The following is a 27,493-nucleotide window of genomic DNA, read 5'->3' as shown; positions in this document are numbered from 1 at the left end:
AAGACTACACAGCAGGCCAGGCCAGCCTCTGGCCTGAAACTCAGGCCTTCTGATTTCTCTTGTGGTGCTGCCCACCCCACCTCACGCCCTGAGCAAGGACAGTCCTGGGAAGATGGCTCAAATCAGTAAATCCCATAGCGTTTTTGTTTTCCGTGGTTTGAATGCTTCAGTCTTGCTCCACTCTGTTTAAGACCCATGTTCTGAAACCTATGCTCATGAAGCGCATAAATGTAGTTCAATTGTTAGCCAATCTTTTAATGTTAGGGCCAAAGTCTTTTCATTAAGTATGGATCTGTTGGTTGGGGTTGATGTTGTTCTTTGTTTATACCCCACCCATAATGCATTGTCTCAGAATCCAGTTTGATTACTTTAAAGTAGAGCTGAGACTTTAAAGATGCTCCGTGGCCGTTGGAGTACAGAATCCTACAACTGTATGACTTCTTTCCCTAATCCTTCATTGTCTTGTTGAGACAATAAAGTTGAGAGTTTTAGAAAAAAATCTTACCAACTTACCTGTAAAGAAATCTTTCCAAAGTACTCAACTAGAGAAACAGCCACCCTCTTTCTTTCCACAAGTGTATTTCGTGGGTTCATGTAATTTTTTACTGCAACAGACATAAACAGGGTTGGAAACAAACATAGGTAACTCATGGTTAGCATATAAGTTGAGAACAAACGGGTACAATATTTTGGAAAATAGCTTATTAACTGTGGGAGTTTAGCATTCCCTGGGTGGTCAGTGTATTTTGGTTGTTTTATAAACATCTAACAAGTCTTGGTCTGACCAACGAGATGTAAGTTAAGAGGATCTCTAGTATAGAAGTTGCTCAGGAGTATCTATCCTATGAGATTCTTGACTCTTTTCTTAATTCCTGGGCTCTTATAACACTTTGCAATCTGACCATTCTGAAAAACTCACTTAATCAAACATTTAATCCAGGCAAATGGGCCAACTTTCCTCTTCCTGTCCTCTCCATGGAGGACCACCTTTCACATGGAGGACCCTTTCCTGACCTTGAGCAAGCTCTTTTGCATTCTTTGTTCTTCCACTTCCCAAAGGTGTTCTCAGATATTTTTTCTTCTTATTTCAAGTGGGTTTCTTAAGAGTCATTAAAATTTTGCCTGAAAACTGAGTTTCTCAGAGTTGAGGTTTCAAATAAATAAAAAATATTTTCCAGTACCTATGACTATGAAAATAGAATTGTGCTTTTTTTCAATAAGAGATGACACCAGTATAAAAGACATCTTTCTAGCTAGCTTATATTTCTTCAGCTGCCCCCTCTACTGAAAGAATAAATAGGCTTGCCTTGCCACTCTATGTATAAGATTTGAGCTCAGTTCCTTATGACTTTCTCCCTTACTAAATAAACGTCTATTGCTATGGTAAACTTAAGCCCAAATCCAAACTTTTCACCCTTCACCCATAGTCCTTTGAAGTTGCTGAGACCATGAACGCCTTGCTCGCATGTCCTGCATCAGCCTATTAACAAACATTCTTAATCTAGAATCTGGGTGCTTCTCACCACCATCATCACCTCAGCTGATCCAGGCCAATATCCTTTCTCTCCTAACTGCTTCTCTGCCTTGGCCTTGCCCCTTTTAGTCTATTCTCAAAATAGCAGCTGGAGGGATGTTTCTAAAATGTAGTTCAGATCGCATCCCTACACTGCTCAAAACCCTCCAAGGCTCACAAGGCCCTGCAAGAAGCAGGCCTCACTTTCCTTCCCCTTGCTGCCTTCATCTCCCTCTTTCCTCCTCTGTATTTCCTTCCAGCTTCTGGGACTTTGCATTTGCTGTTCGTTTTGCCTGGAACACGCTTTTCCCAGTGACACGCAGTGCTTCTCCCTTGAATTTCTCAATTCTCTGCTGGAATATTACCTTAGCTCCCCCTCTCACCACCTCTTAGCACTTCCTAACTCCTTATCCTGCTTTATTTTTCTTCATAGCACTGATCACTATTTACATACCGCATACTGTCTTCCTCCCTCCACATGAGGGCCAGGTCCTGCTTACTGCCACATCCCCAACACCGAGAATGGTCAGTGCCCAATGTCTAGTAAATGCTCAGTAAAGACCTATTTCATTGGGGTCTTTTTGTTGACTGAACCAATAAATTCTCACCTGGGTGATAAATGTGTATAACGCTTAATGCTGTACACTTCAAGTGTTTTACAGTTTAGCTCTAAGAAAAGTGAGGAGAATGATCTTTAGAAAAGACGACTGAGAAAGTGAGATTCAGTGACAGTCAAAAAGGTCTGGAATTCCATGTGTTATTTTTAGAGTCACTTTTCAGGATGTAATGGGCCTATTGCTAAGAATCCATGACAAGACTGGAGGTTTTAACCCTCTTGGCCTCTTTCCAATTTAGATCATTCTAGTCTGCTTACCTAAATCCTTCCTGTCCTGTTCCACTTAGAAAACTTAGCTTTCATTTCCTCTCCTTAAAAAAACCCTTTGTTCAAAAGAACTGCTGAGAAACGGCTGGGACTTTTACCTCGAACCTGGTGTGCCTTTTGTAATAGGTGAGTCTCGTATGTGATGCAGCTGAAAACACCGATGAACTAAAGCAGCCCCATGAAGAAGGCATTTTCCTTTTTTTCCTAAACTGCAATAAAGCTCTTTTATTTTTCTAGATCATTCTCATCTCTTTGCCCACTGTTTGACCATAACCCACACAAATAATCCCAAGCATCATGAAACTTTCTTTAGCTAGAAAAGCAACTCAGTTTCTCTCATTTATTTTTTTCTCTCTTAAAACGCAACCAGCTCGGGAGAAGTTGTCTCTGCGAGTTGAAGGGAGTTCACATGTCTTTCATTAAGTTACAGCTGGCGCTGCACAGCCAGCTTAATCAGAGTCACTGTACAGAAGACTAAAATGCAACCCTCGTTTAAAATCTCCACAAATAAGTCTGTTATTTTATACCAAGCTGAATTTTCCGTTGATTACAAAAATAAGCTGTTATTATGAGGTTCAAAATGCAAAGATTTGGATTGAGTTTAGGCAATTTCCAGACCGCTCATTATACTTTATGCAGGTTGTAAATATTTGGCAAACTCCATAAATTATGCTTTGTAATCAAGTCATCAAATAAGTGTGTGAATAAGTACTATAGAAATTAAATTACAAAAATGTTGTGTTCTTTCTGTATACAAAAAAGATAAAGTCAGGTAGTTTATTACAGGTAATAAAATCTTATTTGAGTAAATTAGGTTAAATGTCAAAATCGCTATGCTGAACTTGAAGTATGGTGAATGGAAAGCTCCCTGCAATTGGAGAAGAGATTTATTCTTTGTTTTGTTGAAAAAAAAAAATCAAGTTGGCTATTTAGTCACTCCCTCCTACTGGCTTTGCTAACACCCTGCAGAGCCTCCCTCCCCTTGACTGGTTCACAGAGCTGCTCAAAGGGAGCAGACCAGAGGCCTCACCTGGGAGCTTCTTAAAATGCCAATTCTTGGGCCCTACCCCAGCCTAATGACTCTGAAGTTCTGGAGGTGGAGCCCAGTAATGTTTTAACTAGTCTCCCCAGTGATTCTATTGCTGGCTGAAGTTCGAGTCCCTTTGATTTAGCATAAAAATACTCCAAAAAGCACGAGGATTTTGAACTCAAGCAGGTTTTTATCCAGTTGATTGACTACAGCCTACAGGTAGAGCTGTAGACCCATCCATTCCTCTCAGCTAGCCATTGATTGGAATTCACCAAAGAACACAAAAGCACAGTTAAAATGAATTAGTTTCTATGACCCTAGAAATAAGTTTGTTTCTAAACACCCCTCTGTTAAAATGCTGTTTCTCAAAATGCAGTTTTAATCGTATTATATGTGCCAGGGCTTCTCAGAGTGTGGTCCCAAGACCAGCAGCTCCAGCAGTACCTGGGAACTTACTTGAGCAGCAGATTCTCAGACCCTGTGTTATAACCAGCCCTCCAGGTGATTCTGATGCACTCTGAAGTTTGAGAGCCACTGCCCTGTAGAAAAGCTCAGTAACGAGCATTTCTATCCTGCTTCTCTAGCAGAAGCCTTGAGGAGCTGCCATTAACTCCCTGGTCTGCTGCCAGGCTCACCTGTGCTTTGATGAAGGCTCTTCACCACATTGCCCTCTCAGTTTTTTGAGCTTCAGGTCTGGGATAGTGTATGTGTATGCGTTATTTTTTTTTTCATGTTTCCAAGACTGAAAATGGCATATTCTTGTTTTGTTTTTTTCTTTAAACCATTCTGAATTTGTGGGAAGCAAATCAGTGATGGGCACTGAAAAGCTTTCTTAAGGACAGAGCTGTGAATCAGGGCAGATGCGCGGGTGCGCATCCATAAGCTTTACATGCCCCATCCCACCTAGGTGTTTTCTTCTTGCCAAACAAACATAATGTGGTTCATTTGTTTTATTGCTGGGTTGGGTTTAGGGAGCATCAAGCTCTCCGCTTTAGGAGGGCTGTGTGCATCAGTGACTCTGTGGAGTGGATGACACTTGTCTCCTTGGGCCTCCCATGACCACCTTTCATCTCGCTTGCTCCTTCTTCCTTGATTCCTTGGTTCTCATCCTGCCCTTGCAAGACCGTTTATCCCAGAATCCAGCACTCCGTGTCTCACCCATGGTGGCACTCTTGGAACTCTGAAATTACTTATCTCTGTATTACCAAAAGCTGTAGTCCCTTTAGGCCAGGAGTTGTGAGCTCAGATGCCTACAGGAGCCAGGGAGATGATGTGAATAATGAAAAAGTGCCAGATGAAGAAAAATAGGGGATGGTGTAGTCTTTAGTGAATTGGAGTGTACATCCACCATCTGGGGGGCGGCAGCAACTTACTTCCAGCCAGTTTTCCAGCTCTCAGAACATGAGCCTGAGGTTGCGAGATGGTTGTTGGTGGTGGTGTCTTTCCGCAAAATACTAGACATCTAGATTTTTTACATGAAATCTCTTGATGTTAAAATGTTGACAAATATATTCATTTTCTTAAATACCATGTGCGCCGAATGACAAACATGTCTCAGATCATTTAGGACCTTAGCTCTAGACATAAGCCAGCAGGCAGCATGAATATACTTCACTAAAGTGAATGCTAGTATTTACTTAATGTGTCCACCTCATTGACATTTTCAATGAAGATGCCATTTTTTCCTTTTTTCCTTCCTTTATTCAGCTCTTCATCCAAGAATTACTTTTTGATGAATTCTAAACTTGGACAAATATTTTTTACTCTATGGGCCTTTTTATCCTCATTTCTAAAAGAAGGGAGTTGTACCAAGTGACCCTTGAAGTCACTTTCTCTTATAAGACTTAAGAAATCTCTTTGCAAAAAAAGTATACCAGCCCCCAAGGAGGGTACAGGTTTGTTGCTTTGACAGGACACGTGTGTATACATAGAAGTCCCTAGATTAGCCTAATATCATCATCCCTAAGGCCATGAAACTGCTAGGATAGGAAGCTCTGTGGTTGGAGTGGGAAAGGGAGAGAGTATTTCCAGAAAGGAAATGAGGCATTGTTCCCAGAAGAGAGAGGGCCTGCTGGTCACTTACAATGATGTCCATAGAGGACAGTGTACTAGAAGAGAGAAGGCTGTGCAGATGGGAGTTATGACATGAAGAGAGATTCAGAAGCAGATGAATGTCGGCCCCCCGCAATGTTGGGTCTAGTGAGAAGACTGGAGTGCATACTTTTTATTGGGAATTGGAAACAGGCTAAGACTGGGGCCTCCTTTGAGTGCCAAGCTGAGATGCTTGTGGAATCTCTCCTGGAGATTCTAGGGAGGTGATGGAAGGTCACGACTCAAGTTGTAGGAGAGGTGTGACATGATCTTTACATTATAAGAAGACCCATATATGGTAATAACATGTGGCTGACGGCACTGCTACTCAAAGTATGGTCTGGACCAGCAGCATCATCCTCGCCTGGGAGATTGTTAGAGATGCAGAATCTCAGGCCCCACCCCAGATCTGCTGAATCAGAGTCTGCATTTGAACAAGGTCCCTGGGTACTTCCTTTGCACATTAAAGTTAGGGAAGTACTGAGATAGAATACAAGAAAATCAGTTCTCGGCTTTCGCCAGTCTGGAGGAGGAAGCCCTGAGAAACATTTGAATGTGGAATCAAGAGGGTTTGTTCCTTGGTGAGGTTAGAGGAGAAGCTAAGGTAGAGACCAGATTTTAAGTCTGATTAACTGGGAGTATGTTGATACAGTTGCCAGAAACTGAGGGCCTGGTTACTTTGGGGTGGACAGGGGAAGGGACAGTGAATTTGTGTAAATTATGCTCTCTGAAGAATGTGCATGTCATGGGACCTGCTGTGGATCATGCCATGTGAAGGAGACCACATGCTGTTTGGAGACCCTGGGGGGCTTGTCTGCAGGGCCAGCGCTGGCCTCCATGTTCCTGTGTTCTTCATTTCTAGCCCCTTGACATTCTGAAAACAGCTATCTTATCTTTGTTTTTTTTTTTTGACATCTTCTACTTTCTCAAGTAGTCAAAAGTGGATTTTTACTGTCATTTCTCTTTGCTCTGGACTTACTTAAAAGGGAAACTTCTTGTCAAAATGCATGTTCAAGAACCTGGATTCTGAAGCTAGAGAAGGTTTTGCTGTTGTTTCCTGGGCGTTTTGTCACTGCATCCGTGAGGTTTCCTTGGAGTAGTGGGAGGAGCAAAGTGAACAAGAAGCTTGAGTTGTGGCCCAGCACCCTGGTCTGCAACAGCGCTAGCCCACTGGCCAAGTCATTGTCTACGTTCGTATGAACCGTCCATGTGTTCATACTGTTTACTGGTGTTTCCAGAAGGCAAAAGGAGTATTGCTCATGGTAGAGCACGTGCTTCCACTAGATTCCAATAGAAAGTATGGAAGAGTAAAAAGAGGAAGATGAAACTTCCTAGAGAGTATTCCCCCTCCTTCTGTCTTTTTTGTTTAATTGAAGTGAAATTCACATGACATAAAACTAACCATTGTAAGTTGAACAATTCATTGCCTTTTAGTAGAACACAGTGTTGTGCAACCAGTACCTCTTGCTAGTTCTACATGGCATCCTCCCAGAGGGAACCATGCCCGTTGAGCAGTTGCTCCCCTTTCCACCCCCCAGCTCCCTACAATACCTCCCCCCATGCTAATGTGTCTTTTTTCTTTTTAAAGATTGGCACCTGAGCTAACATCTATTGCCGATCTTCTTTATTGTTTTGTTTCGTTTTTCTTCCTCTTCTCCCTAATGCCCCCCAGTACGTATTTGTATATTCTGGGTGTAGGCCCTTCTGGTTGTCCTATGTGGGACGCCGCCTCAGCATGGCCTGATGAGCGGTGCCATGTCCGTGCCCAGGATCCGAACCAGCTAAACCCTGGGCCGCCGCAGCGGAGCGCATGACTTAACCACTGGGCCATGGGGCCGGCCCCAACTAATACGTCTTTTTAATGCACATACAATTTTCTTGTATACACAGTTGGGCTCCTACTGTCTATCGAGTTCAACATAGTGTATTTTATCACTTAAAATTTTTATCGTGTGTATTTTCTTGGTCTTTAAAACTTTTTCTTGGGCTTCCGTGTGATCATATGTCCCCATGATCTTTGAGGTGGGTTTTCTTGGTGTTATCAGCTCTTACTGCTTTAGAAACCTTCCAGCCTCCTGGGCACTTCCATTCAGAATGCTGCAGTGCGTTCCTCACTCGAGGCGTTTTCATTGGTGGCGCCGTTGCGCGTCTCCCTCTCTCTCCATTGTGCTTCGTGAACCTGACAGGTTTCCTAAGAAGAGACTCTGTGCTCTAGGCCCAGCCCGGAGCAGCTCAGTTTGCCCTAATTGCAAATGTTATCAAATGACTCCACTAAGGGAGTGCAAAATGAATTACTCTAATTGCACCAGAAGCATAATATGAAGTTTGGATCTCACCTTTTGGCCCCTGGGAGAGAAAAATATCGCTAGCTTTAAATTGCTTCTCCAATTACCACGTAGCTCCAGTTTTTACTGCCAGCAAAAATTGCCATTGTGAGTATAATGTAGGCGTAACATGGGCCTACACACATTTGTGTGTTTTCTAATCTTTGGGGTATAATTAAAAGAAGGGATGGGGCCAGCCCAGTGGCGTAGTGGTTACGTTCACGCCCTCCACTTCAGTGGCCTGGGTTCGTGGGTTCAGGTTCTAGGCAGGAACCTACACACAGCTTATGAGGCCATGCTGTGATGGCGTCCCACATACAAAATAGAGGGAGATTGGCACAGATGTTAGCTCATGACTTCTTCCTCAAGCAAAAAGAGGAGGATTGGCAACAGATGTTAGCTCAGGGCCAATCTTCCTCACCAAAAAGAAAAAAAAGATGGGATGCACAAGAAAGTGAATAGGACACCTTGCCTGACATGAGACTGTGTTGCCTCTGAGCACTATGATCTGGAGCAAATAATTTAATAATCATAATCAGGGGCTGCCAGAGTGCCCTCCATTTGATGTTATATGGCCAATAAGCTAAGAATGGCTTTTATGTTTTTTTTTTTAAAGATTGGCACCTGAGCTAACAACTGTGGCCAGTCTTTTTTTCCCTCTTTTTTTTTTTTTTTCTGCTTTATCTCCCCAAATGCCCCCTGGTACATAGTTGTATATCTTAGTTGCAGGTCCTTCTAGCTGTGGCATATGGGACGCCACCTCAACGTGGCCTGATGAGCGGTGCCATGTCCACGCCCAGGATCTGAACCATTGAAATCCTAGGCTGCAGCAGCCGAGTGTGCGAACTTAACCAATTGGCCATGGGGCTGGCCCAGCTTTTACATTTTTAAAGAGGTGTTTAAAAAAACCCAAAACATAAAAACTATACAATAGAGAACCACACATAGCCCCTAAAGCCTCAAATATTTATTACCTGACCCTTTACAGAAAAAGTAGTTTACCGACCCCTAATAATTATAAGAGCAGCAGCAGCAAAATTTTTTAGTTTATATTGAGTACCAGACACTGTTCAAAGTGTTTCACATGTGTGATCTCATTTAATTCTCAAAACAATCCTATGGGATGGGTATGATTATCATCCTCATTTTACAGAGGAAGAAATAGGCCCAGAGAGGTTGAGTAACTTGCCCAAGGTTGCATAGCCAGTAAGTGGCAGAACTGGTGCTTTGAACCCAGGTGGTGGATCCAGCCCAGATCCTGCATTCTCCCAGTGCTGCAGCTCACAAGGTGCGGAAAGCCCTCCTACCTGTAATATCGTATGATTTTACTATACTTTTTTTCTTGTTTGTAAAGATTTTATTTTTCCTTCTTCTCCCAAAGCCCCCTGGTACCTAGTTGTGTATTTTTAGTTGTGGGTCCTTCTAGTCGTGGTATGTGGGATGCCGCTTCAGCCTGGCCTGATGAGCAGTGCCTTGTCCGCACCCAGGGTTCAAACTGGCGAAACCCTGGGCTGCCAAAGTGGAGCGCGCGAACTTAACCACTTGGCCATGGGGCCGGCCCCATTACTATACTTTTTAGTAAACTTTAATGTTGTTATCTGTGGGAGATGTAGTATGGAGCAGCGCTTCCCAAATTGGTGGTCCACAAAATGGAGTCCTCAAAAAAGTCCACATGTAAAGGGTTCTCTAGTCAAATAAGCATTGGTGGGCTTCTTGACTGGAGCCCTCTCAGAAGTGTTACTGTGCTTATGTGAATCTCAGCAAGGAAGGGGTGAATTCAGCTCTTTCCCAAATTTTTATTTATTTATTTATACCTACTGAAGGGACACAAATTAAAATCTTTCAGAACTACTATATGGGAAAAAGTCAGTAAATGATATCAGAAAGGCATTATTCATCCCAGTATTTTCCCAGAAATAGCAAAACAATGGAATCTAGACATTCATTTACTTATCTCCACCATAAATATTCTTTTTATTGTCTTTATTTTCCTGCTGCCACATTTCCTCCCTCTCTCCCATTTTTGGGGGGCATGAGAACATGGGGAGACTTTTCCAGAAAGGACAGGAAGTTAGAGAATGAAACTCAGACTCACTGATTTAGATTCTTTTTAGTCCCTCTTGTATTGAAAGTCCTATTTCGTTTATAAGGTTACCTTGTAGATTTGATCTGCCTGAGCTTAAAATAAGATGAGGCTGCTGAGGCAAGTGTTAGCCAGAGGCCCCTGGACTGGTTGTATTTATCATGGAGCCTCAGCGGGGAACATTTGTCTGCCTGATGAGATGCTATTCATTTTGTCATGACTTAATTTGCCACTGTTGTCAGCTGGTACATGTCAGGAGGGGTGTGACCTCTTTGATTGTAAGTGCAGGCGTCAGCCAAGAAACTTCATGAACAACTTTAAATTCGCCAGCTGTTTACTCATCCCTTACCACCAGGATTTTGCACATTTGACAGTTGAGACCAAAAATGCACTCTCACCAAACTGGTGGTTTCTGACTGGCATGGGATGATGCTCTCGGTTTTCTCAAAATCTTAAAATTCTCCAATTGTTTTAGAGTTCTCCATGTGGATGCCAAATTAGTGTTACATAGAATAAACCCAATATTTCATTTTCTTTTTGAATGATTTCTGGATTCTGTAGGAATGGAGCTGCTCTGTGAACTTTGAGGCACTAAAGAACGTCATTGACTGTTTGTCTAAAGTCAGTAAGACAAGTGAACATAGGTATTAATGTATGCGGAATGTGTGCATGTATATACGATTCCTTCAGCTGGGTCTGTGAAATAAACTGAAACAGACAGATTAACAGGAGGAAAGGCATACAGATTTATTAATCTTTAATTTTACGTGCACGGGGCATCACAGAAAGAAGGGAATACCCAAAGGAGCAGTGAGATTTGAGAGTTTTCATAGCGTCTTAATAGGGGGAATAGTTAGGGTTAGATAGTTAATAGTTAGTTAGATGTGATAGTTTTGTGACAATTTCTGTTTGGGCGTGGCGCCAACTTGTCATCTTCCAGGAGAGAGGATTAGAGTTGCTCCTGGGTGGGGTTTTAGGACAACTTTTGGGAGGCTCTGCTTTTAGGCAGATAAGGGATTTCAGGAATTCAGATGCCTTCAGCTCAAAATAATTTTTATGCCAAAGTGGCATATTTGGGGGCAGCATATCCTGATCCACTTCAACAGTATGTTTATTGGAGTAGATATCTGGAATTAGACATGGCCCTTTGGGAGAAGATTCCATAGGTCCGACAGAACATTGTTACAGGGTATCTATAGAATCAGGCTTATTAGGCAATGCAAAAATTGTCTCTCTGGAATGATAATGAACAGAAAGCCATTTGGTATGGGAACCTGACACTTGAGCTTCTGCATGATGACCAAAAACAAGACCGTCTCCTTTCCTTTCTTGTGCATAGTTAGAGGTCCTTTTTGACCTAACTACCCAGTGTTGTCAAGATAACTGGTCAGGCTGACAGGCTGTTTTGACTATCTGTGGGTGACTAAACTAATTTTGACTGGGAAAGTATAAATATTATCCAGGCTCATCCAAATCTATCTTTCAAACACAGCCACACAGACTCATAGGTGGCAGCTTATTTTCTGCCCAAATACTCATTCGCCTTGCTCTGAAGGTGGTTTAAGAATCAGATGGCACTTAATGCATTCCTGCTTTAACCTTCATCAACTTTACCCTGAGGACAGAACAGCAGATGAAAAATTAGTGTTTTCTGGAAGACGCTCAGACTATGTCAATGAAAAAAGGCCCCGTTTGCACTCTCTTTTTTCTCCTCTTAGTTCTCTTTTGGATTTGGAAATTTAACGAGAATTATTATTGACCTCCCATGGGCTTTTGAGATTACTATTGCATTGTCTCTCTACTGATTTTTCTTTTTTTTTTTTGCAAAACCCCTATTGCTGTTCGGCCACCAGCTTCATTAGTTTGCTGTTGGCCATGATCATAGGCTCAGTAATTTCAACACTTCATCCTGGGTTTATCAGCTGGGTTTCTCTAGGCCTTCTCTATTAAGCATGCAGTTCTTCACTGTCTCTGTTCTCTTGCACTCTTCTTTCTCGGGATAGCACTTGTGGGGACTTGCAGATTTCTTCGCCTGATTTGTTCTCACTGCCGCCAATGTCATGATCCGCCTATTTGCCTTCTGTCCCGCTGCCGTGAGGGAGATTCCAATGTTGACATCTTGTGAGACTGACACCTAGTACATTCTGTCTGCATTCCTCTCTCTCCTTAGAGCCAGGAGAAAGTAGTTGACATGAAGGAGAAAAATTGTTTTATATTTTCCTCTTCACATGGTGTAGAAGTTTGTCTGTGATATACAAACAAATGTTGGTAGATCTGCTCCCATTTAATTTTAGAATCTATTTAGCATCCTAGATGAGCACATTCAAAGAGTAAAATGTTAGTGTTTTTTGTCAAGTTCTGCCTAAATCACCAGCCTTTCTTCTCTCCTGCCTCTACCCTTGAGGTTTTATAATCCCTGGGCCAGGCTCTGCCTTAGACCTGGGCCGAAAGCCTGGGGACACAGACTCTAGAAACACTGGCGCTCAGCCTCCAGTTACTCCTCCTGCCGTATTGGCCCCAGCCTTTGTGCTCAGGCCTGACCACTGGACATTTGGCAGCCCAAGTCGTGTTCTAATCACGTACTCCAGTTCTGGGAAATGGACCTCTGTCTTGTTTCTCTACCAAATTATCTAGTAAGTGTTCTCCCAAGAATCCCAGGCCTTCCAGACTAGGACTGTCCTGATTTTGTGCTTGTAACTCTCAGAAACAGGGGAAACTGTTACTTCTAACAGGCTTCCACAGGGCCATCTCCTGCTGCCTAATAGGATCCTAGCACATCACCAGCTCCGGGATTTTCTGTGGCTGTGGAACATCGTTTAGGCAACCTCCCTATGACTGCCCTCATTGCTTTTGTAATGCTTGTAACTTTCTTTAAAAGACTTTAACACACACAGTGATGTGTGTGTGAACTCTAATCCAAAACAGAGGGGAATGAGGATTTAAAATTTAAAGTGTCTCAATTGGTAGTACTCACCCTAAGGGAGGTTAGTTAATATTTGAAACGCTTGAATAAAAAACCCATAGGCTATTCATTGTATATAAATTATACCTCAATAAAATTGATTAAAAACAAAACCAGACAAGCCTTTTCTCCAGTGGCCACCTGCACACCCTCCTCAATTATCTTTCTCTCTGATTTGCACCAGGTGCTCTGATTCTAGCCTAATATAGTGATTGTGGCATTAGTCACCTGGAGGGCCTGTGAAAATGCAGGTTGTTGGGCCCCACCTGCAGAGTAGCTGATTCTGTAGGTTTGGGATGGGGCTTGAGAATTGGCATTTCTAATAACCTCCTCTGTGATGCTCATGCTGCTGAGCAGGGGGACCACTTGAGAACAGCCGGCATAATGAAGAGTAGAACTGCTCTTTCATTGGTGGACTTCTTAGTCGTATTCAAGATGACCAATGTGTCTAGAAATAATGTACAAGCCCTGCTATCTTTGTGTGAATGGGGCACAAGGATCAAGCAAGCCCATGTGGCATATTTTAGAAGCTTATGAGAAATGCAGAATCTTTGGCACGGATGCTAGACCTCCTGAATCCGAATCTGTACTTTAACAAAATCCCCAAGTGATTCAAATGCATATTAAAGTTTGAGAAATACTGGCCTAAATCCTCTGTAGCACACATCGTCTAGCTCAGTGGTCCTCAGTTGTGGATTCACATTAGAATTATCTGTGGTGTTTAAAAACTAAATTGATGGCCCAGCCATACTCAGATTGTTAATGAGAATCTCCAGGGGTCGAGTCCAGGCTCCTGAAATGTCTTCTAAGCTCCTTGGGGGATTGTAAGGTACAACAGGCTTTGGGAACTGCTAATCTAGTCCCTGAGTGCTATCCACAGGGCTTTCTTTTAACAACGCACCAGTTGGAAATGTCTTCCGCTTGGCCCACCCTCGAAGTTAAACATTGACAATTTAATGCCAACTAATACCTTATCTAACTGAACTGAAATGATTTCATTCACCCTGGTTATATAGACCCATGAGAGAAAACATGTTGGCTTCTATCTACAGTGTCTTTACTTTAGAATCTGAGCCACTGCCTATATTTAGTGGCAGTCTGAAGTGTAAATGCCTTCCTAAAACTAAGTTTCTAGTTTAATATAAAGATGTAGTTACTCCACTGAATATTCTGCATCTGGAGATTTGTGAAATGTTGCGATTTTATGTTCTAAGCACTGTATGAAGAATCTTGTCTTACTGCGGGATTAGACACTGTGGAAATCTTTACTTGAAGAGCTTCATAATTTGTGCCAAGTGTATGGAAGTGGGTCTTACTTCTCTTCTTGAATGCCCCTCAGTCTTACCAGAACTCACAGCACAAAGAGATCAAAAGCTGTATTTCAAATTATATAAATTCCTAGCTGATGTTGTTTGAGCAGATGAAAACTAATTAATAATTAGAGCAATTAGGCACCTGGAGAATGGCCAGTTGAAATATGCCCTGACTTCTTCTTGTCTTCATTTAGTCCAGCCAAAAGACTCTGCATGGATCAAGGTTTATGAGTTACAGGTACCAAGAAGTTCCCATGTTTTAAATATGTCCGCGAGCCCCATCTGTTGGTTATCTCCACACCTCAGACATAGGGAAGGTGAAAGTCGCCATCTGCAGCGTCCTGCCTCCTCTTGTTTCACATACGAGCAGTTGCACTTCAGTCCCCTAAACGTGTAAGTCAGAATTTCAGTTCTAGTGAATGAAGATTTGTTCAGCCCAGGTAGGGAGGGATGTGAAAAAAACAAGAGCCCATCAGGAACTGTAGGGCTGTTTTCCAGGGTCCTCACTAGAAGATGGCATGTTCCAGCTGAGGGCACTGCAGGAAACCATCAACTCCCTTAGGAAACCAAACCCGGATCTTCCTGGGTGGGTAAAGGAAGGAGATGCTCCACGTTGCTGGGGGCGGGGGGCCCTCTTCTACACCTGTGCTTCTGAAACTGGCATCGGCACACAGGTCACCTGAGGATCTTGTTAAGTGCAGATTCTGATCCAGCGGGTCTGGGATGAGACCTAAGATTCTGCGTTTCTAACCAGCTCCCAGGCCATGTTGATGCTATTGGTCTAGGAACCACCACTTTGAGTGGCACTTAGAACAGGGCTTCTTAAAATTGAGTTTGCAAAAGAACCACTTGGAAAGCTCATTTAAACACAGCTTTCTGTTCCCCAGCCTCAGAGACAGATTTAATAGGGGAGGCCTGATAATTTGCATTTTAACAGTTCCTAGGTGATTCTGGTGCTGCTGGTCCTTGGACTACACCTTAAGTAGTAGCCAAGTCTTCAGTTAACTTTTGAACAGATTAGGATGCCTCCACCAATTAGCCTCCTTTTTGAAAACAAAGAACTAAACACCAAAAGATTAAAGAGGATGCTACCAAGCCTTCCCTTTGGAGAAAATTACATAGCAAACTTGGAGAGTGTCTCAGGGTCTCTGTTAGTTTTTGCTTTGACAGTATGCTTCTCTAAGTTAGACTAAAATGAATGCTTCTGGAACAGAATCTAGAGATAAGATTGAATTGAAGGAACAACAACTCTGCCTAAGTGGTGCTGACTGAATAATAATAATATTAATAATGGTTATTTTAGGATGATAAATCTATGTGTGCATAAAAAAGGCTAGAAGAAAATGGCAAAATATTGTCAGTGGCTATCTCAATATCAGTAATGGGATTTTGGGTGGTGTTTATACTTTTTTGCTTCATATTTTTCTACAAAGGGCATTTGAATATTGCTTTCTTAACCTTAAAAAAAGCCTAATAAATATTTTAAAGGAAAAAAGTGAGCTATATGCTCTGTGTAAATTCGTATATTCTTGGTTTAGTTTTGTTATATTTATGTCTCTGTGCATTTTTTTTAACAGGAAATGGATTATTTTGTCTATGATAGTCCTAGTGTTTGCGGGGCAAAGGGCATAGGTAAGGGTGAGGCCCGGCCATTTGTCTGCCGCAAAAATACCTTTAAAGAGTCCCACAGGTGAGGTAGTAAGTTCCCGGGAGAGAATTAGGAGCAGCTCGTGTTCTTCCCCACTTTACCCCCAAACGATCCAGCATAAGCGCTTCCACAAGAGACCCTGGAAGGACCTTTTATTCTTCTCCTCACAAGGGCTGAAATAAGCTTTAAGTTAATTTAGACAAAATTGGAAACGATGAAAAAATGAGATAACAGTAACAATTGTAACCTAGTGGCAAAGTATAGAAACTGCCAATTTGGACATGTGAACTCAGTGACTTCTGTGGGCCGGTTCTCCTGCGTCCAGGCTGCATGTGCCCACTCAGGATGGCCAGGCCAGAGGGAAGGCGCCCAGTGTCGTAGGAATCACATCATAGTGTGTCACCATCAAGCCAATATATGTGCTCGACGTGTGTCAGGGAACGATCATTCTAGAAACACGTAACCCGAGGCTTGAAGATGCACCTGTTGGGGTGTTATGTGAACTGTTGACATACATGCTTATTTCCAGAAATCCAAGAAAACAAGTCTAAGTCACGCTTTTTTGCTTCCGTTAATCTGGAAACGTTCAAAGTTGACGTGCATGTAGTTCACTCCTGGCACAACTTTGCAACTAAACTCTAGGGCTCTAGTGACACCTGCTGGCATTTCATCTATTTTATGTTCAAAACAAAACAAAACAGCAAAACGTTTAACATGTTTTCTACAGTCTGGGCCTGATTATGTGAGGTGCACTCTACCTACTCGAGAGATAATCGAGAGAAGGAGAGGTTTGGTGGGACCTTCCCGCGTCGTGGAGGGAGATGTGTGAATGAGCCATTGAGTGAAAATATCCCCAATGGGAACAGCAGACAACAGAGTTCTCATTGCCTCTCTGCCCTGCACCAACAGCTACGTGGCCTTGAGTAGGGCCCTTGACCTCACTTTCATCATCACAAAGAGAAGGAAGCAGCAACCTCCCTCCCAGTGCCCTTTAGGGCTCGTGAGGATTCTTGTGGCATTTCGTACTAACTAAAGCTTGGAGCTGTCACTGGAGTGATGACCTCAAAGGTCACTCTCCAGGACCTTTCCATCACAATAAACAAGATTCCTCACCAGCATTGTGTTTTCAGAAGATGGATGGAAGTTGTTTAAGGAGCCCAGCATTGCTGTAATTTATTTCTAGAAACATCTAAATCTGAATGATCAGAAAAAGCCAGTGAACAGTCTCAGAAATTGTCCACTTTTCCGTCCTAGGAAACCATGGACTTTGTTGTGTGTTTTAGAACACGTAACAAGCCTTAAGGTTGAGAAAATGCTTCCCACTTAATGCCAACTGAATTATTTGTGCTTTTTCTGTCTCCTCTTGGGAAACTCTGTGTGGGCCTGTGGTTTGTTAGGCCAATAACAGGATATTTGATAGTCCCCAGGGAGTTATAGTCCCATATTTAGCCTGACAGAGGAAGTGAGGTCTGATGATGAAAATAATCGAGGCATTTCTTTAATGCCACTATTTTATTTCTTCCTCCTCCCTCAGCATCCTGACTTCACCATCATGCTTGCCGAGGCTTTCAGTGCTATTAACAGTCCTTAGAAAATGGCCTTTTCTAGTTGTGAAAGGAAATTTCCCTCTTAGAGTTCCTGAGTCCTCCCTCAGAAAGCTGTTAGGTATGACTGGAGCACAGAGAGGAGAGAAAAACTCTCTCTTAGATTCGCACCCATTAGATCGCCACTATCAAAGGAAAAACAAAACAGAAAGTAACGTGTTGGTGAGGAGGTAGAGGAATTGGAACCCTTGTACACTCTGGATGGGATTGTAAAATCATGCGGCCACCATGGAAAACAGTATGGTGATTTCTCAAAAAATTAAAAATAGAATTGCTATATGATAATATGGTGTACTTCTGGGTATATATCCAAAAGAATTGAAAGCAGGAACTTGAAGGGGTATTTGTACACCCCAAGTTCATAGCAGCATTATTCACAATAGCCAAGGGGTGGAAGCAACCCAAGTGTTCATCAGCAGGTGGATGGATAAACCAAATGTGGGGTATACGTACAATGGAATATTATTCAGCCTTAAAAAGGAAGGAAGTCCTGACATGCTACATGGGTGAATCTTGAGGCCGTATGCTAAGTGAAATAAGCCAGTCATAAAAGGACAAATACTGTATTATTCCACTTAGAGTAGCCAAATTCATAGAGACAGTACAATGGTGGTTTCCAGGGGCTGGGGGGAGGGCAAAATGGGGAATTATTGTTTAATGGGTACAGAATTTCAGTTTTGCAAGATGAAAAGAGTTCTGGAGATGGATAGTGGTGATGGTTGCAGAACAATGTGAATATTACTTAATGCCACTGAACTATTCACTTAAAAAATGGTTAAGATGATACATTTATGTTATATGTATTTTACCACACTTAAAATAAAACTGCGCATACACACGTTTAGAAATGACTACTATCAATTACTTGACCGCATTAAACCTGGTAGTACGATGCAGTGATGTCCAATAGAGCCTTCTGTGATGACGGAGATGCTCTTTGTTTGCATTGTTCAGTAGGGTAGACACTAGCCCCAAGTTGGCTTTTGAGCACTCGAAATGTGACTAGTGCAATGGAGGCACTGAATTTTATTTTTATTCAGTTTAAATTTAAATAGCCACATGTGGTTTGTGGCTATCATACTGGAGAGTGCAGGGAGAATGTACATCTCTGTTAGTATCTATTCCACAATAATTTCCCTTCCTCAGCACACAGCTTCAGCAGTCAGACTATAAACCTAAGAAGGTAAGGTAGTGGCTTACGTGGGGTCCCCAGTTCTGCTTTAACCCCCAGCATCAATTTGCTACAAAGCATTTTGCCAAGAATGTGATTCTTTATTTGAGCAACTTGATATGACTTTCATTGGTGTCAGTTATTGGATCCAAGGGCAGAGATGGCCTTAATTCACCGGCCAGCCTTTTCTAGCAAAATGCCCTTTAGAGACCTAAATTCCTTTACTGCCATGCACGTTTTTCCTTCGCTTTTCCGTGTATATCCATGGAGTGATGTTATGAACTAGAACTGAGGTCCAAGTCCTGATGCAGAAATTATGTAAGCACAACGCTGTTTGTTCTGAGTACCCTAGCAATTGATGCATGTTTTACTTTTTAAGGCGTTGCTGGAAAACACAGGTAAGATACGTAACAAATCCTTAGACTGAAATAGAATCACACAATAAAATTGATGAACCTCTAATGCATTCATCCTCTAAAATGGGAATAGCTAAATATGTCATCATGTATTGTATAATGTTGCTTAGAAATAATTAACATTGCCAGCAACTGAAAAAGGGCTTATATTTAAACAGACTACAAATAGAAGGTTTAACAAGTCAATCAGTGGGCAGCATTCCTTTGTGACAACTCAGTGTTTAATGACACCACAGATGCCACATTTATCTTCATGGAAAGAATGAAAGCTGTTTATTAAAGAATAAAATATGAGCAGTGAAATGAAGATAGCTGTATGGGAGGAAGGGATAAGAAGAAGAGTTTATGTTATTATTACACAAAATGGATACAGGCTATCGAATAAAAGCCACTATGTTTAGCTCCAGCACATTTGCTCACTAAGAACGCTTTTTCTTTCTGTTTCAGCAATGGGTCGAAGGCCTGAGATCAATCATACACAACTTCAGGGCCAACAACGTCAGTCCCATGACATGCCTCAAGAAACAGTGAGTTTTGTTTGCATCACCCTTTGTTCTTGGCTGTTACCAAGCAAATGGTCAGGATAGGACATGAAGGCTGAGTATATGACCAGGCAACATCTTGCTTGCATTGCCCTCTGTGCTCCTGACCTTGGAGAAGATGTTGACCAACACACACCTGTACTCTTCATGCCACCTGGCAGGGCATGTGTGATAAACCTATAGGCCGAAACCTATATGAAAGAAATGATTGATGGCAGGGAGATGCTGGAACCTCAGCTTTCAGTATCCTCTGGATTGTGGGCACTGGCTTTTGTGTCCCTAGACAGAGTCTGCTGATAAATAGCTCTGCGTACCTGGGGCCATACTTGAGTGCTGTTGTAGCTGGAGCCTCTGTTGCCTGAGACTGACAAGTGGAGAGTGTGGCCAAGAGAAGCACTTGCAAAAGCAGCCATTGCTAGGGAGGGATAAAGGGAGCACCGACCCAGGAACTGGTTAGCGCTCAATCAGGAACCCAAAGGTACTTTTGCAATTCAAAAAGCAGGCCATACCCCAGCACACTGTATCCAAAATCCAGAGGGGTACGACAGTGGTAGATCTTAATCCTTCCCAAGTTATTCTTTCAAGGTGACATGAAAGTTACTCCAGTAGAAATCCTAGCCAAAGCCAAAGTCAGCCTGTTTGAAAAGCCATGACCCATGGAGGAGTAGGGCTGCCTGCCATCACAGGGCATCAGAGGTAGTTGCGAGGTGCAGAAGGGAACTACATTGAGAAAGTGCAGTGATGAGCTCGCATCTCTCACCCAGACCCGGCGCCAAGGGTGCGATTCCTTGTGCTGCAGGGCCCTAGGAAGAGAGATCAATCCTTCGGGCACTTTCTCTCCTTACTGCTGATCCCTTTAGCAGGTACTTTAAGAGTATGGACTCTGGGCTATAAATCCCAGCTTGGCCATTTGGGTGCTGGGCGACCCTCAGAAGTTCTTAGCCGTGTGTCTCACTGTCCTGTGAATGGAGATGATGACCGTTACTCATCTTAAAGGATTACCGTGCAGATGAAATGAGGTCATGAAAAGCACCTCGTCCGGAGCCTGGCTGCCAGTCCTTCTTATTCAGTATTAGTTATTTTGATTTTTATGCTGTCCATCTGGTTTTCCTTCCATTGTCTTAGGAGAGAAGAGTTGTTTAGTCTCGTATATTCCTATTTGTTGCGCAGCTGTTTCTCCTTTCCCTCTGCAGTTGGTGTGGCGTGTTTCCTTAAAAATAAAGAGCAATCCACGGATATTTGATGTTATGACTTCAGGCACTGATAAGAGTCCCAGAGATTCAAAGACTTCTGGAATGCCCGCTTACACCTGAGTGACCTGTATATCTGTGTCTGGACACTAGATCTGACCTGCCCCCAGTGGGATCCTACCCAGATCCCTTTATGGAGCTGGTGTTCACCATCTGCCAGCTGCCATGAGGGTTAGCTCACCAGGGGCTAACACCTGTCACTTCTCCAGAGTAGTGCCCTCTGCTGAAGGGGAGTCCCGTGCTTGGGGGGTCACACTCTTCCCAGCTCCTCGGGGCAAGCCCATGGCCAATGATGCACTGAAACAGGGTACAGAAGGTCAGCCCCCTTGCCACCAAGTCCTGGTGCACATCACACCCCAGAGCTCCCTGTGGCATCAGGCTAAAGTTCCAGCCGAGACCACAACTTTGCATCCTGTTCTTTCTGCCCTATTGTTTCCCTCACTCCTGTTGTCCTGAAAACATCCCCTGATAAGTAGCCACTTGTGCTTCTACGAAATGTGACTTAAGACAGAAACTTTACCAAATCATCGTGTTCTGCTGATTGTTAGAATATTATTGACTGTAAACAGTGAAAATGGGGGTCATTAGCTAAGAACAGTCCTGGCACCAAACTACAAATAAGTGTTCTGGGTCCCTGTGTTTCCAGAAAGCCTGGAGAAAGCAGGGAGTTGCTTACTGTCAGTTCGAGTTAATGAATTTCGACCACTGGAAATCAAGGAAGGTCCCTGTCTGTACTTCACTGCACTGGGAGCTGGGGTAGAGGGTCCCCATGGGTTCTCAAGACAAGGCTGGCTGGTGTCACCATCAGTTGCATTTCTTACCACCTTGGTAAATTATTAAAGAGCAATAATCAAGGACTAGACCAGTCACCAAATAAGTACTGGGGATTTGTTTTGCTCAGTGCAGGCACTCAGTTTTCCGGTTCATGTAGGTTTGCCAGATAAAATATGGGACTTTCAGTTAAATTTGAGTTTCAGATAAGTAATAAATAGTTTTTTAGTATAAGTATGTCCTATGCACTATTTGGAACATACTTGTATTAAAAAATTATTTGTTGTTTATTACAAATTCAAATTTAACAGCAAGTCTTATTTGCTAAATCTGGCAACCATAAATTTATATAATCTCAGCATATAATTGTCTCTGGTTTTCAGAATAAATGTTCTTTGCTTCAGTGAACTTTCTTTTAAAGTCTTAACCGGATTGAAGCTGTTCCTCCCAAGAAACATTAAAACAATCTTGTTCCTGTTGTTTTCCAGCTGGATGAAATTGGCATTTATGACCAACACAAATGGTAAAATTCCAGTTAGGAGGTAAGTCCGTCCTTCCTGTGTGCTCCCCGTATCCTGTGTCGGCCCTCATGATACCAGACCAAAGAGAGAGCCCTCCACAACTACTTGTTAATTGCTTTAACTGAAGATATTTCTGGAAGTGTGGTTTGAATCACTTCATCAAATGCCATGTTCAGTTTGTAAAAATCATTGTGGATGTAAAGTTGCATTTGTTTCAGAATAGCATTAACTCACCTTTGATCAAGAACATCTGAAAAAGCAGTGTTTTTTTTTAATCTTCAAAGAAATGGGTTTTTAGGATTTAAGTGTCTTTCACCTACTTGCCCTGAACAACCGCTAGCTAAAATGAAAGAAGTTTCTATTGTGCACCTGCAGTGGAAGAGTGGGGACTGTGTCTTAGGAAGATGATGCCTCTGGACAGTGCATCTCATTCTGAGCTTTGCTGCTCCTCGGTGCCAGAGTGGTGGACTCCTTCTTTGGCTTCTTGCCAGTTACTCTCTAGGTGTTGTCTCTGACACTACACACTCTTCAGAGCTCTCGCTTCCTCCCTTACCCTGCCCAACATAACAGTGACAAGGAAAGAAAAATGGCAATAAAGCCTGAGTGGAATCAAGAATGAGGAGAACATTAACCAGATCCATTCTCCACGTGTTCTTTAATGCTTAGGCTGATGCGTTTCACCCTCTGAGGATTCCTCCTGCTTGCCTCTTTTCTGCCTCTCCACTGCATATCTGGTGTTAGGGTTTATTAATGGTCTGTGGCTACAGTTGGAAGCTCTTGCAATGGTGATGATGGCAATCCTTTACCAAACTCTCCCAGTATCTTTTTGGTTGGTATTTGTGAAAGCACTTTATGGAAATTCCAGAAGCTAGACTGGGCCCCAGGGCATCTGCTGTCTACATGAAGCCAAGATTGTATTTGGATTCAGGAACCTAAGCCCTGAACCTGAATCAAACATGGGTTCTTCAGATACCAACCCACTCTTCTAGTATTCTTCAGGCTCAGGTTCATGTTCACGTCTTCTCTAGACAAGACTAGCAAAGAAACCAACCAACCAACAGCAACAAACAAAATCAGAACTACAGAGTAGAATCCTGTCTTATAGCTGCTCTATCTTTCAGAGATGAGGCAGACAGGTCAGCAGCTGCATCAAATGTGAGTAGATGCATTCGGGGAGTGACACACTGATCACTCTTGGCCATTTCTGACTCTTTTGGGCCTCCCTTTCTCCCCAGCCACTTCATTCTGCTCTGAAGCTTCCATTCCGCATCCCTTTGAGAATATCTCCATACTCCCTGCACATTATTCTTTTCACATTTAACAGAATTTTCCTAGAGGTCATCATTTTTCCAAATTCCATGTCTTATATCAATGAAAAAATAAAAACCATACAAATCATAAAGAAGACCATGGACAACATTCTTTTTATTTAACCTTTTATTGAAGGTTTACAGAAATATAGACCTCGAGCACTTGTTGTGGTCTTTACAGATCTATATGTAGGATTTTCTGTCTTTTAGTTAGTAACTTACTAGCAAGTCAATTTTATGCCAGATTTAAAACTTTAAAAACAGCCCTATTAGCACCCTTGACTAATGATTGTTGGCAAAAACACTTTAACTGATCCTTATTTCAAACCCTTTGCTCTGTTGAACGATAGCAGGACAATTATTCTAATGTATCCCAGCATCCTACAGCTATTGTTAAATATGTAGTACATCTTTATTTAAAATCAGTATTGAAGTAATAAGTTCAAACTAAGAGAGCCCAGATAGCAGTGTGAAGAGCAGAAATGGAAGTTGGATCAGTTTTTACATACTTTCCTCTCCTGCTTTTTCTTCCAAGATAAGGTTCAGGAAATGGGCAAAATAGAAACACATAGATTTTGATCAAAGTGCTTCTAACTAGCTGTTCTGGTTTCATTTGTATATATCCTACTAATCAAGCCGTTGTTATACAAGCTTTGAGGACTTTTCTGATTCCAGAGATCTTTTATCTAGCATGTTCACATACAAAATTATTACTTTTTTTGTAGAAATAGCCTAGATATTTTGTCATATTCTTTAGCTCTCTTTGACATAAACTCTGGTGCCTGCCAGTATTAACAGGTGTCTGACACAAGACGTCTGTGATTCAGGGGCAGTTTGTTAGAGTTGATGGAGAATTGATACCAAGCCAAATAAAAGCGGATAAATCTCCTGGTGGATGAGCTGCCAAGGGCTAGGTGGAAATTGCTCTGAATGTTTTAATGGATATGAAGAGTAAACACTTTTAAAATGTTGTTTCAGCACCATCATTCTGGAGTTTTTAAAATGGAAACTATTAGTATAGTGTGCATAATGTTAAAAGGGATCTGGCGTCATTAGTCATTACATCGCTTGGGAATGGCCCCCTGCTCTTTAGCATTAATCTAGATTTAATATCCAGGAAGTTGCAGGAATGACAAATGAAGGAAGTCTTACTCTCCATCTCGCTCTTCTCTTTTCTTCCTATGTACCTAATCTTATGCAGTCTGCCTTTCTCTCAAATTTACAAGCTCGCACTCAATTTGTCAATTTATCTTCCTCCTCAGACCAAAGATTTGAAAGTCACTCTTCTTTCACTATCTCCCATCCCTTATAACCTGAAATTGGAACCAATGGCTAGAAAGTTGGGAAATGGTAGGCAGACAATAGTTGTGGGCTATGGCTGGAAGAAGTCCCAAGGAGACAGTTGTGTTAAAGAAGGCCGAGACTTCAAGGATGCTCATGGCAGCCCAACTCCTACGTAATCCACCCATGTCCTGAAGGCCCAGCCTGTCTACGAGGAGGGTCTGCTTCTGCTAGGGCTTCACTTTGTGAGTCCTCCTGGACTGTTTGAGAAGATGATGTTAAACCCTCTGGATAGAATGTAGATCCTCTGAGGGTAAGCAAAGAGTGACACTCCCTTAGTTTCTAGGATCACTGCTGTCTTCATCACCTGGAAGGTCCCCTAGAACATGGGATTTAACCAGGGCTTTAATAAGACTGGGCACTGCTTAACGGATTTGCTTTATGTAGCATTGCTTTTGGGAAAGGGGTGGAGGTTTATTTTGCAACAAAAACTTATGGAGCACCTGTTAGCTATGAAGCATTAAGCTATGCTCTGTGGGCATGGGGCTGTGTATAAAGAACTGAATTAAATTATAGTCCTTTGTAAACACTCTTCATTCCCAAGAAATACCACATAATGGTGTTTACAATGCCAACAGCCTGTGATAAGTGTATTTCTGTCAGCACCCTGGTTAAATGGCATTCTACTTGGTCTCTGACACCACCGGCGACTCAAAGAATCCACCTTCACTCCACAACACCCCTCACCGGTGAGCAAATCCATTTGAAGGACCAAGAATGATTCCAAAAGGTAACAAGCAAAGACCATAAAGGCACCACCCCAGGGCAATGCTCTATTCGACTTTCTTGCTCCCATTTTCCATCCTGAGTTTGATCTCTTCTAGAAGGAGGTAAGCAAATCTCTGGTGAGGCTGCCCAGCCCAAGCCCCCTGATGAAAAGATGGGCCTGAGAATGAGCCCTTCTGACTGTAAGGCCCCCCCTTGCTTTTATCATCTTCTGTGCAGTCGTGTCACTGAGCTCTGACTTTGCCCTCACTAACATATTCCTACATGGATTTTGCTCTGTCCCGGCACTGGACACCCTGTTTTTTCTGTCTTTCTCAATCTCTTTACCTACCCTCCCCACCCCCACCCGCGCCACAAATACTTGGACCTCACTGCTCCCATGAAGCATTCTTGCTTGACTTCCTCTTTCTTGGTGCTTCCCCAGGCCCTAGCCAGAAGATCCTGTTCCCGTACAGTCTTGTGTTCTTCCCTGACCCCAACCCCGTGTCCAGGTTCTGTTTCTCCAGAAGGTCGCAGGTCCTATACCTGCCGTGTTCATGACCACGTTGATCAGTTTTCACCTCCTTTACCAGGCCTAACAGCAGCTCCAGTGGCTGAGATACCCCTAAGATTGCTTCGCAAAGATTTTCTCACCGATTAAAAGTGCCAGACGTCCCAAGTCCTGCTGGAGGCCTGTAGCGCTCACATTAACACGTTTTTTTTTGTTGTTTTTTTTTAAAGACGCACTGAGTAGCTGCTTTCCCCTACATTGTAAAGGTCAGATAAATTGCTTCTCAACCCAATTCAATGTATAAAAATTCCATGAACTCTAGAGATGTGGGAAAATGTAGACACAGCACCTCCTGCACTAGAAACTAGCTTGCTTAATGTCAAACACATATGCTCTGCCATGTCTGTAGGTTTGTTAAAGAGAATTCGTAGGCCTCCCTATGTTTGAATACAGCTGTCTCAAGCACTCTGAAAACTGTACTTCTTGAAGTATTCTTGGACCGAGTATGAAACAAGAAAGCTTTGAATGAACACGTAACAATTCATTTACCTAAGCCAGTTCTTCCCAGTCTATTCTGGGAAGCTGTACTCTGCAGTTGAGCGGTGCTTTCTCCCACTCGTCGGGATTAACTGGTGATCGGTGCTTACATTTGGAGCTTGCCTTCCACTTCACGTGAATGGTGGAGTGCATGTCAAGGTTGGGCAGGGGGGCGCTGTTACAAATCCTCTTGTGCTCACAGGGAAAGCGATCCAAGACGAAAGCTTCCCAGACGAAAGTAAACTCTATCTTCAAGTCGAGGCTGGACTTCGGAATTTAGAGTTGAAGTTATTATGGTGATAAATTACCTGGCTTCCAATCAGGGAATGAATGAAGGCTCCTTTGGGTGGCTAAGGCATGGCTCAGAGCCAAGTGTGGATTCCAGGATACCAAGTCTCTCCTTGAGAGCATCATTCTGAGTGTCACTGATGCATTTATCATAAGGAGTCTCTCTTTCCTGCTTTTGTCATCACCAGGAAATATGCTTATTAAAATGTTACCCATTTTACTCTTCTTGATGCACACCATACTACTTAAAGGCAGCACCATTACTCAAAAATGCCATGTCTCAGGGTAGTGCCAAGATTCTGTTGAAACACTGAATACTGGTTCCCCAGCCTCCCCTTCCCCCGACACCTGTCACTTTCATAATAAACTCCCTAATCCTTGAGGCAGCTGGCATTTCAGAGTAGCTCAAGGGTGCTTAGTTAAAAAAAGAAAAAATAACAAACTACGTCTGCTAATGCTTGTCAGCTGTAGTAAGCGTGAAGCCAGGGCAGGGTAAGAGCAATCAGGTATGGGCTGAATTCAAAGGGGACTTCTTCTTTTCCTCAAACCTAGATAGTGTCAACGTGAGGTTTTATTCTAAAGCTTCTGTTCCTTCTGCTACATTCCTTTTTCCTGAGAAAGCAATTTGATAGGATCAAAATGTGTCATTGTTTGTGTCCGGTGTTGTGTATCCCCCGGT

At 42.7% G+C, this 27,493-nt stretch overlaps 1 protein-coding gene across 13 annotated transcripts in view; it reads left to right on the top strand.

Annotated features, from left to right (window-relative positions):
- Positions 1-27,493, top strand: part of PLCB4 (phospholipase C beta 4) — a 381,489-nt gene that overhangs the window by 259,169 nt on the left and 94,827 nt on the right. For all 13 annotated transcript variants that reach the window (XM_070485569.1, XM_070485568.1, XM_044747972.2 and 10 more), the window contains 2 exons: positions 19,486-19,565; positions 22,090-22,143. In XM_070485569.1, coding sequence (XP_070341670.1) covers positions 19,486-19,565; positions 22,090-22,143 — 134 coding nt within the window. The remainder of the gene's footprint in view (positions 1-19,485; positions 19,566-22,089; positions 22,144-27,493) is intronic.

This window comes from Equus asinus, chromosome 15, assembly GCF_041296235.1.
Source record: "Equus asinus isolate D_3611 breed Donkey chromosome 15, EquAss-T2T_v2, whole genome shotgun sequence".
Classification (NCBI taxonomy): domain Eukaryota; kingdom Metazoa; phylum Chordata; class Mammalia; order Perissodactyla; family Equidae; genus Equus; species Equus asinus.
The sequence above is the reverse complement of the archived record's forward strand: the minus strand, read 5'-3'. Positions and strand labels throughout refer to the sequence as shown.